The sequence below is a fragment of the Paramisgurnus dabryanus genome, chromosome 21, assembly GCF_030506205.2.
Source record: "Paramisgurnus dabryanus chromosome 21, PD_genome_1.1, whole genome shotgun sequence".
NCBI classification, from domain to species: domain Eukaryota; kingdom Metazoa; phylum Chordata; class Actinopteri; order Cypriniformes; family Cobitidae; genus Paramisgurnus; species Paramisgurnus dabryanus.
Genome location: NC_133357.1, coordinates 17849468 through 17862919, shown reverse-complemented (window position 1 = coordinate 17862919; position 13452 = coordinate 17849468). Strand labels below are relative to the sequence as shown.

The window sequence follows — 13452 nt, the reverse complement described above, 5'->3', positions numbered from 1 at the left end:
AGTTACTAAAACTTCCTGGATGAAGGAGTGATCTAGAAACAATAAACTTGTGCAGCTCTATTATAAGTTGTAACCCAGCAAACACACAACGTTACCCTAATGTTATTTTTTGGGGAACCAATTATTCTAACGTTAGGAAAACGTTAAACTAACCTAAAAATAACGTTCTATTTCTCTAAAGAAAACTTTCCTGGCTAACCAAAAACAAACCTTGGAAAATAACGTTATGGGAACCAAAAACTAACGTTAGGGGAACGTTTTGGGAACCAAAAATTGTTAGCTGGGAATACATTTAATATTTATATCCAATAAAATTATTACATTGCAACGCTAAATTAAAGGACAAGGGCAATTGTACGACATAATTTATAATAGCTCAAAATAAAGAATGTTTCGTGAAAACGTTGGATTTTCCTACCTCAAACTCGGAATAAATACTCTGAAAGGGCGCTCACAGGCAAACATCCGACCTATGTCGATCAACTGATCAACTCCGCGTCATTTGACGTCACACCTTGATTATTCCATTGAGATTAACGCCGAGCTACTTAATGTGAAATAAAGTCAAACTTTAAAGTATTATTTACACACAAAATGATACCAAACAAAGTCTCTTCTGTAAGTTTTATTGCTAAATTCAAACAATAAATAACGTTTTAGTGCTCTTAAATGTGGCGTGACGTGTGATTGACTGCAGGAAATGAAAATGATTTACAGTAGTCAAACCAAGGTTGATATTTATAAGGGGTATACTGAGTGATCACAGGTGTTATTATCTGACACTGGTTTTAATCTCCTGCATGTCTAAGTGGGTTATCAGGGCAATAAATACATTTCTCCCTCTTCACCCCACCTCCTCACCCAACACAGGAGGGAACCGAGAGCAATATTTCTCAAGGTAGACTAGCCTACATCTTGGTTTTTTAATCTGGATGAGTGATTCTCAAAACACAGCTACACTGCAGGGAAATACAAAATAATAACTGTGAATGAACGAAATTTGGTATAAGGTGATACCGTTTCATTACGTCTATATGGGTTTATTAAAGCCCATTGCTGCTACTGTTATTTATTTTTACTCGTTGTTCATGTCCCTCATCTCTTCTTCCATGTAGCATTAATTAAATGGCTTAATTAATTTTCATTATTACTAGGAGATAAAAGAAGGGGAGGGAAAAATCTTTTATTTTCTCAATTGCCTGATCAAACACTCGTGAATCAAACTACATCAATAAATCTATAATCTCTGTCTTTGCTGTGACATCTAAAGATGTTTTGGTGTTGTCTACTCAATCCATAATGAATGGAGATGACATTTTTGGGTTATTCCTTTGTTCTCTGTGACGTTTGCATGCAAAAGACACATTGAATCACACAGAAATGTTCAAAGACTTTATTACAGAAATTGTAGTAGAGGCACTACTTCACATATATAGGCACTGAACTACTGAACTGGACTTGCAACTGTGTGTCTTTTCCAAACAATTCTGATTTAAATCCAGAGCATGTTAACCCATCCATTTTCAAGATCTCCATGTGATATGCAATTTAAATCTCTGTTAACATACAATGGGGATTACTGGTACCAAAGATTTTATTCCGCTTTCCTGCTATTTTATATATTGCTTTCTAAGGGTCTTTAATACTGATGACAAATATCAAGGTGCTGTAAGCATTTTTCTTTCGTTTTGTTGTTGAAATACAACGCATATAAAGTCACTACTTCCTCACAGAGATCATAGAAAATAGGTGTCCTGAGAAATCACACCTGTCTCTGTGACAGCACTTGACTCTGTAAACAACACAAATGAGTCAGGTCTGTGCTTTTTTTAAGATGATCAGAAATCTAGCCAATCAGAAAGCCAGTCAATTTTGCATGGGCGGAGTTTAGAAAGAGGCCGTGCGGCTGAAGTTAACAAAATTTACAACACCTTTAAGCTGTCAATGCATTTTAAAGCATTTTAAATATATGACCCTGTCTGTGAAATCCAGGCTAAAGTCTCATAATCAAAGTTTCATTTTACTCATTCATTTACTCACAGTCCATGACTTTAGCTGGGTTTTCCCAGACTAAATCACATTATTTAACATAAACCAAATCCCCATCTCACAAAGGTCATGACTACAGTGCTCAAACACCAACACATCTATAATCCCATAATTCTTCACAGAATAAAAAATGTGAATAACAGATACCTGTATTTCAAAGTGTAACAACAAAGGTTAATTCAGTGCATGGTCGCCAACAGTACGCTAGAGGGTGAAACAGTTTTCGCTGCGTGTATGAGTGCAATGTAATCTCATAGGACAGTGTTAGTTCCCTTGGGCCGCCTGTGTGTCTCTGCTCATCTACTTCAGTGTGAAACAATCTTTTATGGCAATATTTCATATCTGGAAAACATGAACTACAATTGTATTTTCCGCTCCGGGCTAAAACCAAACCTTATCTATCTTTAGATTGGAGATTATGCAATGAGATTATGCGAATTTTGATTGATTTATTATGGAGATTGTGAGTTAGAAAATGTGCTGAAATGTGCCCGGAGTATCGGAGGCCATCAGCTACCACTATTACATCACTATATGACATCACGACATCATAAATAAACATCAGATCATCTCTACAGCTGCTGGTATCACGGGTCAACATGACAACCTGTTACCTCACAAATGAACAAAACAAACAGGTAAAACCACAAAACACTGGAGAAACGGCATTAATTCACCGACTTGAATTTTGAAATTCACCACAGAATATTCAGAACGTGGAGAAACGTGAAGAATCACTGCAAAACAACTGCTACTAAAGTTTAGGTGATCAAATACACACACTCGGAAGTGATTTACATACAAATAAGGGTAAAGGATGAAATGCATTGCAACATTCCAGAATAAAAAAAGCCCAGAGTCAAACAATTTGTATTCCTTAAAGTGATTTAAAGCACTGTGGAGATGTCTGAATGGAATTTGCTGCACCTCTAATATGAACAACTCAAACAGTAAACCATTTTAAACTTCTGGCTATAAATGAGATTCATGAGATATGAGATTCATTAAGTTAAGCCCCTCGTTCACCAGCTCTGTGCTAAAATAAATTAAGTGACATTTTTGTAGGCCAACTCCAAAGGCATCAAAATTTCTACACTCTCAAAAATACTTGGTTTTTTCAACCTAGTGCTGGGTCAATAAGGGAGCCAGTCATTGGGTTAAATTAAGCTAAAAATGGTTATATTTGACCCAACAATGTGTTATAACAACCCAGCATAGGTTAAATTACAGCCCAATGGGTTGGGTTGAAAATAACCCAGCATTTCTTTTTAGAGTGTAATGTGTTTCAAAAGTACACTCAAAAATGCTGGTTTGCTCCGAAAGGGACAAACCCAACCATTGGGTTTAATTAACCATAGAAAATTCCATATTTGACCCATTTGGGCTAAAATAACCATTTATAACGCAACAGTTGGGTTCGTACATTTTGGTCAAACCATGCAGTTTAAAAAATGCTGGACAAAAATCCTGCTGGGTTGTAATTTAACTCATGCTGGGTGTTTTAATGTTGGGTTAATTACCAAATATTCTTGGTTAATTTTATCCCAGCTGCTGGGCAGGTCCCTTTCTGACCCCCAGCGTTGTTTTGTGTGTATTCATTGGCAGTGAAGGTCAATGACTTCTTTTTCGAGGGCGCATGATGCGAAGCTCGTCACAACATGTATGTTGCCGTCATATGTGTGGTTCGTCATTTCAAAATATGTGTTCGGCGCGTCATGTAAACTTATGTGCATCACATGTGATGTCAAAATACGAGCCTGCTGCAGACGCGTCTAAAGAGTTTATGATAAAAGAGACACATTTGCCAGATACTCACTTAATCTTATGTGTAATCAACGTATAGTGTTAAGTTACTGTCTTGCGAGTATTTTGTGAACACGAGCGTCTCTTTTATCATAAATCCTTTCGATGCATTTGCAGCAAGCTCATATTTTTACAAGAGGCATGATGCACATGGTTCACATGATGCAACAAACACCAAACACATATTTTGAAATGATGATGAGCCACACATGACACTCCGAACACATATTTTGAATTCGCACCCCTTGGAAGAGAAGTCTCCGGGCGCCACTGTTCATTGGGCACATGCACACAAGCAACTTGAATGTATTAATTTATGTTCGAGCCATGAGTGTGTGTAATTTATGTTTCTTAAAACTAAAGAGGATTGCCTCTTTAAGCACTTTTTATAGTGTGGATTAAAAAAACCCAGCACTTATTGTGTGGTTTTTAGTTTTGTTAACATTGCTTTAAGAGACTTTCCTGTTATGTTTTTCAACATTATAGTACATTGTTGCTGACAATGTGCTTAATAAGGATTTCAAGCTGTGCTACACTTGCTGTAGCACATGCTAGGTTATTCCGCTGGGTTGTAATTTAACCTATGTTGGATTGTTTTAACCCAAAATTTGGTTTGTTTTTACCCATTGTTGGGTCAAATATAAAGATTTTCTAGGTTAATTTAACCTAGCAGCTTGGTTTGTCCCTTTCTGACCCAACGCTGGGTTGAACCCCCCCTAGCATTTTTTTTGTGTGTATTCATTGGGCACATAAACATAAGCAACTTGCATTTATTATTCATGTTAAGAGTCGTGACTGTGTGTAATTTATGTTCCTTTAAACAAAAGAGGATTGCCTCTTCAAGCCCAGTGACCACAGACCTTATTTTACTCTTAAATCCAAACCCACCTTCCTAAAAACCAATTAGAAATCACAGACTGAAAATGCAAATTCTCCTCTGAGTGTTTAAGGAATACTAACAAACAAAGTCTATAGTGTTCCTATTTTATATAGTCAGCTTAAATGAGATGAGATGAGTAATGCTGCAGAATTTGTATCTTAAAAACATAGCTGTTTATTTCTTTCTGCATTATCTTTCTTTCAGATCATCTCACACATCAGCAGTCACTGGAGTGCTAGGAGCTTGAACTCAGTGACATTTAACTTTTAAAAAAAAATTGAAGAAGATATTAACTTGAGTAAATTTGCAGCAGAGTCCACAATAATAAAACATCAGTGACCAAAAAAATAAAATAAGATAAAAATAAAATAATTTGCTCATCTCCTGATGTTACATCTTCCAGTCTTCTGTTGCATGACTCCATAAATATCCATCTATCACGGGTTTGCATTTCCGCTGTGACATGTTGCACAAGACCGCCGGCAGCTAGCACAATATCACAGTCATTAGGGAGGCGTGAATCTAAATAAATCTAAATGTAGATTGTATGTGTTTGCCGCTTTGATCCTTATGTTTGTGAGCAAGCATGTGTCATTTGAATGCAAGCACTTTTGTCAGACAGCACATTCAAAACAGTGTCGGTCTTTACCACCCTATCCGAATATACAAACAGACGTACGCACTCAAAGCTCTCCATAACTCGGTATGAATATGTATGAACCGCTTACTACACCTTCAGGCATCATTTTGCCAAATAACAACCGGTTATCAAACCATCTGAGACCACAATGTGATCAGTAATCGGTATGCGGTTGCCACTTCGCTGCTCATGGTAAACAGATATTTATACGAACCCACACAGACCAAATAAATCAAACTTGTATTGACCTGTCATCGCAGAGATGCACCTGAATTCATTCCGAATTCCTGACATGCGGAAGTTCTGTTTTCGGCATGCTAAATAAACCCAGTGACCCGATACGCTCGTCAGAGCATAGGCGGGGGGAAAGAAGGGCCCTCACAAGTGAACCGAAAACAAGGCAAGTGAGGTCAGCATCTAAGGTTTTAGCTCATCGAAATTACAAAAAATGAGCTCTGGCATGTCTCTTAAGAGCATTCATCCCTCCTTGTGTAAATGGGTCACTCAGAAACAGTTAACGCTTGTCTGTGAGCCTTCTATTGCAAACACAACGACTAGATCTAATTAGCGTTTACCCCAAGGATCTAGCTTCTAATTAAATATGACCCGAAAGGCAGAAAGCCATCATTTGTGGATTGAACGGTTGCGCTGCATTCTCTAAACTGAAGCGGGAACATCTCCTGTGTTTTTAAGGTGTTTAACAATGCTCGTTTTAACAAGGTGGTAGTGTCAATAGTTTATTCCACTTTAATCCAGCTTTACTCATTTTTAAGACGTAACTGGTATTAAATAAGTGTTCAGGGATCAAAACAAGATAAGCTCTGTAAACAACAACTTGTATGCTGTTGATTAACGCTGTATATAAATTGCATATTGCTCCTTAATTTTATATTCCTCCTGTAGCTTAATTGGTGATGCATTGAATTAACAATGCAAAGATAATGGGTTTGATTCCCAGGGAGCACACATACAAAAAACTTTAATGGCAATTAAAAGATTATTAGTTAGTAATTGAAATGCCTAATTTCTATGTCACTTTAGTAATTTCATTGGTATTTAACATTAAGCTGTCTTTCGCTGCAAAACCCTCTAAGTGCATACATGCTTTTGGCAAAAATCTACACTTCTAAAAAGTCTCCAGTTACTCTTCACTGTCTTTTTTGGGAATAAAGGTAAAAGGCTAAAAAAATCCAGTCAATATCCTAATATATTTGATAAAAATGAAAGTCTTGCAGCTCGACAATTGATATCCGATGTATGCATGCCGTGGTTCATGCAATTCTTCTGCCGTGCACTTAAATTCAATGTGGCGTTTAACAGATTCTTCCAACAAACCGGTATTTCTGAATGGCCTGAGGTCGGGATTAAGTGGATTTGAAGGAAAAGTATTTGATAAACGTATAATTGTGCCACAAGCTTTTGGTCAAAGGTGGAGGTGCCTTTTAGCAGCTATTGCATCCGAGCTTTTTAAATATTTATTTTAATCCCTGAACACATCACTGTACAGATATACTGTAAAATTCCTTTTTTTCACTTAAATTTTTAAGTTTAATCAACTAAAAAATTACAATTAATTAGTAAGTATAGCGTTGCTATAAATTAATAATTCAACTTAAAGGTGCAGTGTGTAAATTTTAGTGACATCTAATGGTGAGGTTGCGAAGTGCAACCCATGGCTCAGTCCACTACTCTTCCCTCACTTTTGAAACGTATATGGCACTTTTCCATTGCATAGTACCCCACGGTTTGGTTTAGTTTGGGTCGGGTCAGCTTACTTTTGGGAGCTTTTCCATTGGGTGCAGTACGTAATACCCAATACTTTTATTTCGTACCACCTCGGTTGAGGTTCCAAGCGACCCGAGCTGATACCAAACGTGACGCGAAAACACTGTAGATCACTGATTGGTCTGAGAGAATCGTCACGTCATCGCTATAATGTAAAAGATTAGCTTTACCTCAATGCTAGCTTGCGCTGTCTCGAGCAAACATGTTGTCATCTGCTCTGCTATAAGTTCCCAAACTCCCATTTAGCGATGAAAAACATCCACAGGTTGAGAATCAGTGACACCATAACAGTTTTTTTCCAGACTTGCAGTTTGTGGCGGAACATTTGCGACAAGCACGTCAGCATTATATATGCTTAAATGCAACCTTAATGAGGCTCTGCGGAGCGCCGTCGGCTGACGCCGCGGGTGTTTGTACAGAAACTGTCATTTGAGACAGAGGTATAGTGATAAACGCGATGTGCAAACATCTGTTTGTGGTGGTCAATTTTAATTTTGTGGCGGACTGAGAAATAAATAACTGTATGGGAATATACAACGACGCTCTCCCTTGTATGATGTCACAGCAGGCAGCGCTAATATACAACACGCCTATAATCCCCCCGACTGCGAAGTTATACTAAACTCGATGGAAAAGCTAAAAAAGCCAAAGTGAGGTGAGCTGACCCGACCCATACTAAACTAAACCATGGGGTACCATGCAATGGAAAAGCGCCAATAGAGAAGCTACAGTAGCCACCACCGGAAAAACATGTCTTCGACTGAGACAATTTAGTAAAAAAAGTTTGTCCGTTAAGGGCTTCTTTAGAAACATGGCGGCACAAAATGGCGACTTCCACATAAGGGGACCCTCGGTGTATGTAGATAAAAACATCTCATTCTAAGGTAATAAAAACGTAATGGTTCATTATTAAAAGGTCTTTATACACCCCTTTTAATATAGTTTTGAATATTATTTAGCATTCTTGTCAAGAGATCCTTTTAAAAATTACACACTGCACCTTTAATTAAATTATTTATAGCAATTCCATATAAGTCAAGAAAGTTAAAAATAATTGTAATTTTTAAATTGATTGAACTTAAAAATATATTTGCAAGAATTTTTTTTTTACAAAATCTGCAAAAATCACTTGCTGGGGTAATTTAATGTAGTCGTACACTCTCAAAAGGTAAAAAAGCTGTTAATGTGTGTATGTGGGGGTAAGGTAATTGAAATAATGCACTGTTTTAAATAAAACATGTTGAGACTGCCTTCAATGTAAGTCTATAACTGTAAACCCAATAACTGCTTGTTTCACAAACAAGTGCAAATGATTATATGTGGTAATCGATAAAGCTTAACTTGTTTTGAACCCGCAACACTCTTTTATCTGACTGGCCAGATGATTTACATTCTCTTCATCTCAACTGTCTCTTGCTACAGTGTATGCAATAGTGAAGTATAAGAGTCATAACACCGCAAAATGTTCCACACGTGAAGATACAAAAACGCACAAGCTTGCATCCGCCTCCAGGTCTCGCACAGCACATCCTCTGTTTGTCAAAAATACAAAAAGTGCTAAACATGCTACCTTAGACAGGTGCCTTGGCAGCTTGGTGGATATGGCCCTAAGTTCCTCTTTAGTTTGCCAGAAAGTTACCCTGCTTTGATACTGAAAAATGCTGTAGATGTACAGTTCAAAGGCGTCTGGAGTCTAGTGTGTCTTCCTGTGTACAGATCTATCTTGTGTATAGTTTATATATGCACTATTGTATATATTATAAAATTTATGTTCAATAACACATATATTATATATCAATATATATTATGATAGTTGAGTTATGCATTAATATATTTTTTGCTTATCTACGATCCAAACGTCTTCCATCCAGAACACCGTCCACAAGCTCCAGAAGATTGTCTCCAAATTTCAAAGTATAAAGCTGATGCATCTCCTGCAGGAAAAGTTTGTAAATGTTTACATACACGTCCTCTTGGCTTCTTCACGTGTGTGTTTCCAGAGCGTATGCTCGGGAGAGTACAGCATGTGAGAATTTAGGTATTTGTTCAAGTGTATGTGTGTCAGACGGTCTCTTTCCAACAGAGGGCTTCCACGGCATTGCTGGGACCCTGGCATACCCCTCCAACAAGAAACAGCATGTTTTGGGTCTGAATGGAGGCACATGAGCAGCGAGGGCTGGGTAATGGCGCAACAGCTTCCCATCTCCTCTTCAGCTGGTTATAACTCTCCACCGATGCCAGCGGCGTTGGCTGGTTACCTGACAACACATAAACAACAGAACAAATCAGAGATGGACACCAAGCACAGTTATTCCCCAGTGCTTTATACAAAAAAAAAAACAACATAAGCATATTTTTAAAATATAACCTTCTAGAAAAACGCAGAGTTGTTTTGTGATTGTTGCGGTCAAAAATCCTTCATCTTGCGGCATGTTTTCTTAAAAAATGCAATGAAATATGCAGAATATTTATGCAGTTTTATGCGATGAAATTGCGGGAACTTGCTAAAATTGTGGGAACTTGCAAAAACTGCGGGACTTGCAAAAACTGTTTTCAGCTTTTGCAGCTTTTCAATGATGTTCACGTCACATAATAAAGTCACTTCATAACATTCCCATGGCAACATGGGACATAAGTGCGCTTGTGTAAGGTAAATGCAACATTTTTCAACTTTGTGCTAAGATATATGTGATTTTCTCTACGAAAATGCAAGGATTATGAAATCATGCAAGCCCCGCATATTTTGCGCACGGAAATCTGCAATTTATGCTGCGAAAGTGCGGTGTATTTGAAAAAATGCGTCCCCAGCATAAATATGCAGACTTTGGCTGAATATGTGTTAAATCATGCGATTGCATAATCACGGTTTTCTGTAGGGATTGATAATATGACATATTCAGGAGCCATCTACACAATTTCAACTGTAAACTGTAAAGTTTTATGTGGTTTGGCCATTGTCGTGTAACAGGACGGCCAAACTATGTTAACATGAATTCGTAACAACGATGACATCATGTGCATTCGTGTTAAAGGTGGTGTGTGTAAATGTTAGTAGCATCTAGTGGTGAGGTAGCGAATTGCAACCAACAGCTCACCCCTCAATTTCAAAACGCATATGGTCAACGTAAGGACAAAACGCATTCTGTAAATTAGTTTGTCTGTTTAGGGCTACTTTAGAAACATGATGGGAATTTCATGTAAGGAGAACCACAGTGTATGTAGATTAAAATATCTCATTCTAAGGTAATTAAAACAATACAGTTCATTATATTGTTTATATAGGTAAATGTAGCATGTAGTGTTTCTTTACAAGGTAACATCGCCATCTACTGGCCTGGCATATGTAATGCACGGATCCATTGCGGTGTATGTTAAATGCAAAGGAAAAATCTTTGTTGTTTTGTAAACATACCTTTAGATGAGTTTCACAGTGTAAGTACACGAGCTAGTTGCAGGTGTACAGAAAACATTACACAATCCTATACATCCTCTTCAGGCATTCAATCAATTAGACAACCTCATTAGCATAGAGCATCCACAGCACTCTCACGACACTCACAAACACACTGCGGCTGTTTCTTGCAGATGAAGCATATGCCACCTGGTGGGTTTGGGGACTAAAGCACGTTTGAACAGGTGGTGCCATGCAGATTTCTTTGAATTATGTAACTCTTACAGATTCTTTGGCTTAGGCCTCACAGGAAACTTTTTTCTTCAGATGTTGCAAAATAAATAAATAATCAGACGCAGGTTTTTCTGGCTTAAACCCGACAGTGGCGGAAAAGGAACATTTTCTCATTTCCCTTAGGGTCAGTGCAACTGGGCAGAGCGTTTCTCAATCTTTCGCCTTTGGTGTCGAGGCCTACGGTGAACGATCACTCTGTACCTTCCGCTAAGTTTCCATGGTTACTCAAATTAAAGTGCAGACGACATGAACAGGCTGTGATGCGGTGACTACTGTTATCATAATTTCCTGACAGAACAAACACTCGGATGAATCCACTTGCAGTAATCGAAAGTGTCACGTCGAGCTGAGCTTTGCCACTCGTGTGGAGATCTGCGTGTTACTACTCATCCTCAGGCGCTCGAATGTTGCCACAAATGCATGTTTTTTGCAAAGGCTAATATATTTACTCTTTGAATAGGGATTTTCACCTCCCAAAAGTCTCCATCTTGTAGAAATAAAAACAAATGCAAAAGAATAAAACATATATAGCAGCCGTATGTGTTGCAGTGGCCCATAAAATATGACAACTAAAGCAGTTGTAACTGAACGCCAAATATCCGAATACATTTCCCTGATATATTTAATTCTCATTTAGTACTTTGTTGACTTTGATATTGCAGTTTAATAACCCACTTAAAGCGATACTGCAGCCAAATATCAAAATTACCCAATGATGTACTCCGAGATATATATGTCAAATTTGGATTATTTTAGTAAATATAACAGTAGATAACTACTACTTACTTTGAAGCCCAAAAAAGGGCATCCGTCCATCACAGAAGTAATCCACATGGCCTCGAGGGGTTAAAAAAGATCTTTTCAGGTAATCGATGCGATTTTGTTAGAAAAATATCCATATTTTAAACTTCCTGAACTATAATAACTAGCTTCTGATAACTTCTCCATCTTTGACTCGAGTGAATTGCAATATTTGAGTATTGCTTAAGTCATTTGGATTGCTTAAATGGTGGATCTATGAGCTATTTTGAGCTTTTCCATTTTGTGCCCAATATAAAATGATATTATGACAGCATTTTATGATAAAGTTGTTTGTTTTCATCTGAAGAAAAGTAAGTAATTTAGATCTGTGATGGTAAGAGGGTGAATAAATTAAAAGAGATTTTTCATATTTGAGTGAACTATTCCTTTAAGCCTGTCCTTAGTTATCTCAGTGTGTGTGCCAATGTTTGACTACTTGGCCAGATAAAAAATAATAATAATTGCACATCTAATAAAACATGTCCCGAACTAAATTAGAAGGGCAAATCTGGTGGTCCTTGCCAGTGAGAAATTGCCAAATAACATTAGAACAAACTCACAATGCTATGATTAAATCATAAATAAGGTCAGCGAGTTTATGTGAGGGATAGGTTTAGCAATAGGGGACAAAAAATATCATTACCTGATATGAACACAATTGAACTATGAGTTCACAAATCTCGTGAAACAACCCTGTGTGTGTATGACAGTTTAGAAGAGGAAAATAAACAGAGGAAATAAACACTGTTGACAGAAACACAGAAATGTCAGTAATGCTCACAACTCTAAAGAGAGGACAGAGCTAGCTGTGGAAAAGGTTGTGCTCGAATGTGACATACATACAGACAAAAGAAACCTGCTATTCTCACAAACTAAATAATTAATAAACACTTGCACTTCATACACACACCATAATTCTATTGTGAAAAAGATGAAAAAAAACTGTGCCATGTTTAATCTATAATGATCTGCCCTAAATATTTTGCGTGCCGAGTGCGCGTGGCAGTTGTCTTTTTTGCGGTCTGTATTTGTTAATTTTGCCCTTCATGACAAGTGTGAGGGGGTGAATTTTTTTGAACTCATCCGTTTAAATATTAAAGTCGGAATGCACAATGTTTGAAAAACGCTTTGGAAAAGGGAGTCGGGCCGACTACCAAAACACACTTGTAGCCAATCAGCAGGAAGGGGCGTGTCTACTAACCGACATCCTTGCCGGGGTTGCGTATGTGGTTGCGTACGTTATAAACAGAATAATCTTTGGGAATTTTTTTTTTTGAAGAAATACGTTTGGCTTATGTCCCATTCCCATTTGTGACCAAAATTGCAGCCAGCCACATGGGAGCAATCAAAACTTTTTGGCTTCACATTTCAGGATGTATGAAGTAGTTCCAGGAGCCTTACGGTACTTTCACACGGGGCATTAACGCTTCTTATTTACTTTTAATGGGTGACGTCATGCGTTGCCAAAATGAATTGTGGATCTGTCAACGTTGCGTCACTGCCATTGCTCGCGGCAGAAGTTGAACATTTCTCAACTTTTTAAGCGCTAACGCGTGCATCAGCCAATCAGATCGCCTTATGCAAATAACCTTGTGCAGAGCCAGCCAATTACGTTTATGCAAGACCGGGGCATGTGTTGTGGCCACTGTGTTTGGCTGTTGGCCACATAGATATGTATAAAGGCTAGATGGCTCGCCCGCGCTGCTGGCCAATTGAGTGGAACGTCTGCATTTTGGCGGCCATCTTACCACAGGGCGCTCGCTCACTCCTAGCATTGAGTTTTAATGATGCAGGTACTTTTAAATGACC

At 37.9% G+C, this 13452-nt stretch overlaps 1 protein-coding gene across 1 annotated transcript in view; it reads right to left on the bottom strand.

Moving 5' to 3' along the window:
• Positions 1-1379: 1379 nt before the first annotated feature.
• Positions 1380-13452, bottom strand: part of klhdc8b (kelch domain containing 8B) — a 155787-nt gene continuing 143714 nt past the window's right edge. Inside the window, exon 6 of the mRNA XM_065286029.1 lies at positions 1380-9415. Within this exon, the coding sequence (XP_065142101.1) occupies positions 9219-9415 (197 nt within the window). The 3' untranslated portion in view covers positions 1380-9218. The remainder of the gene's footprint in view (positions 9416-13452) is intronic.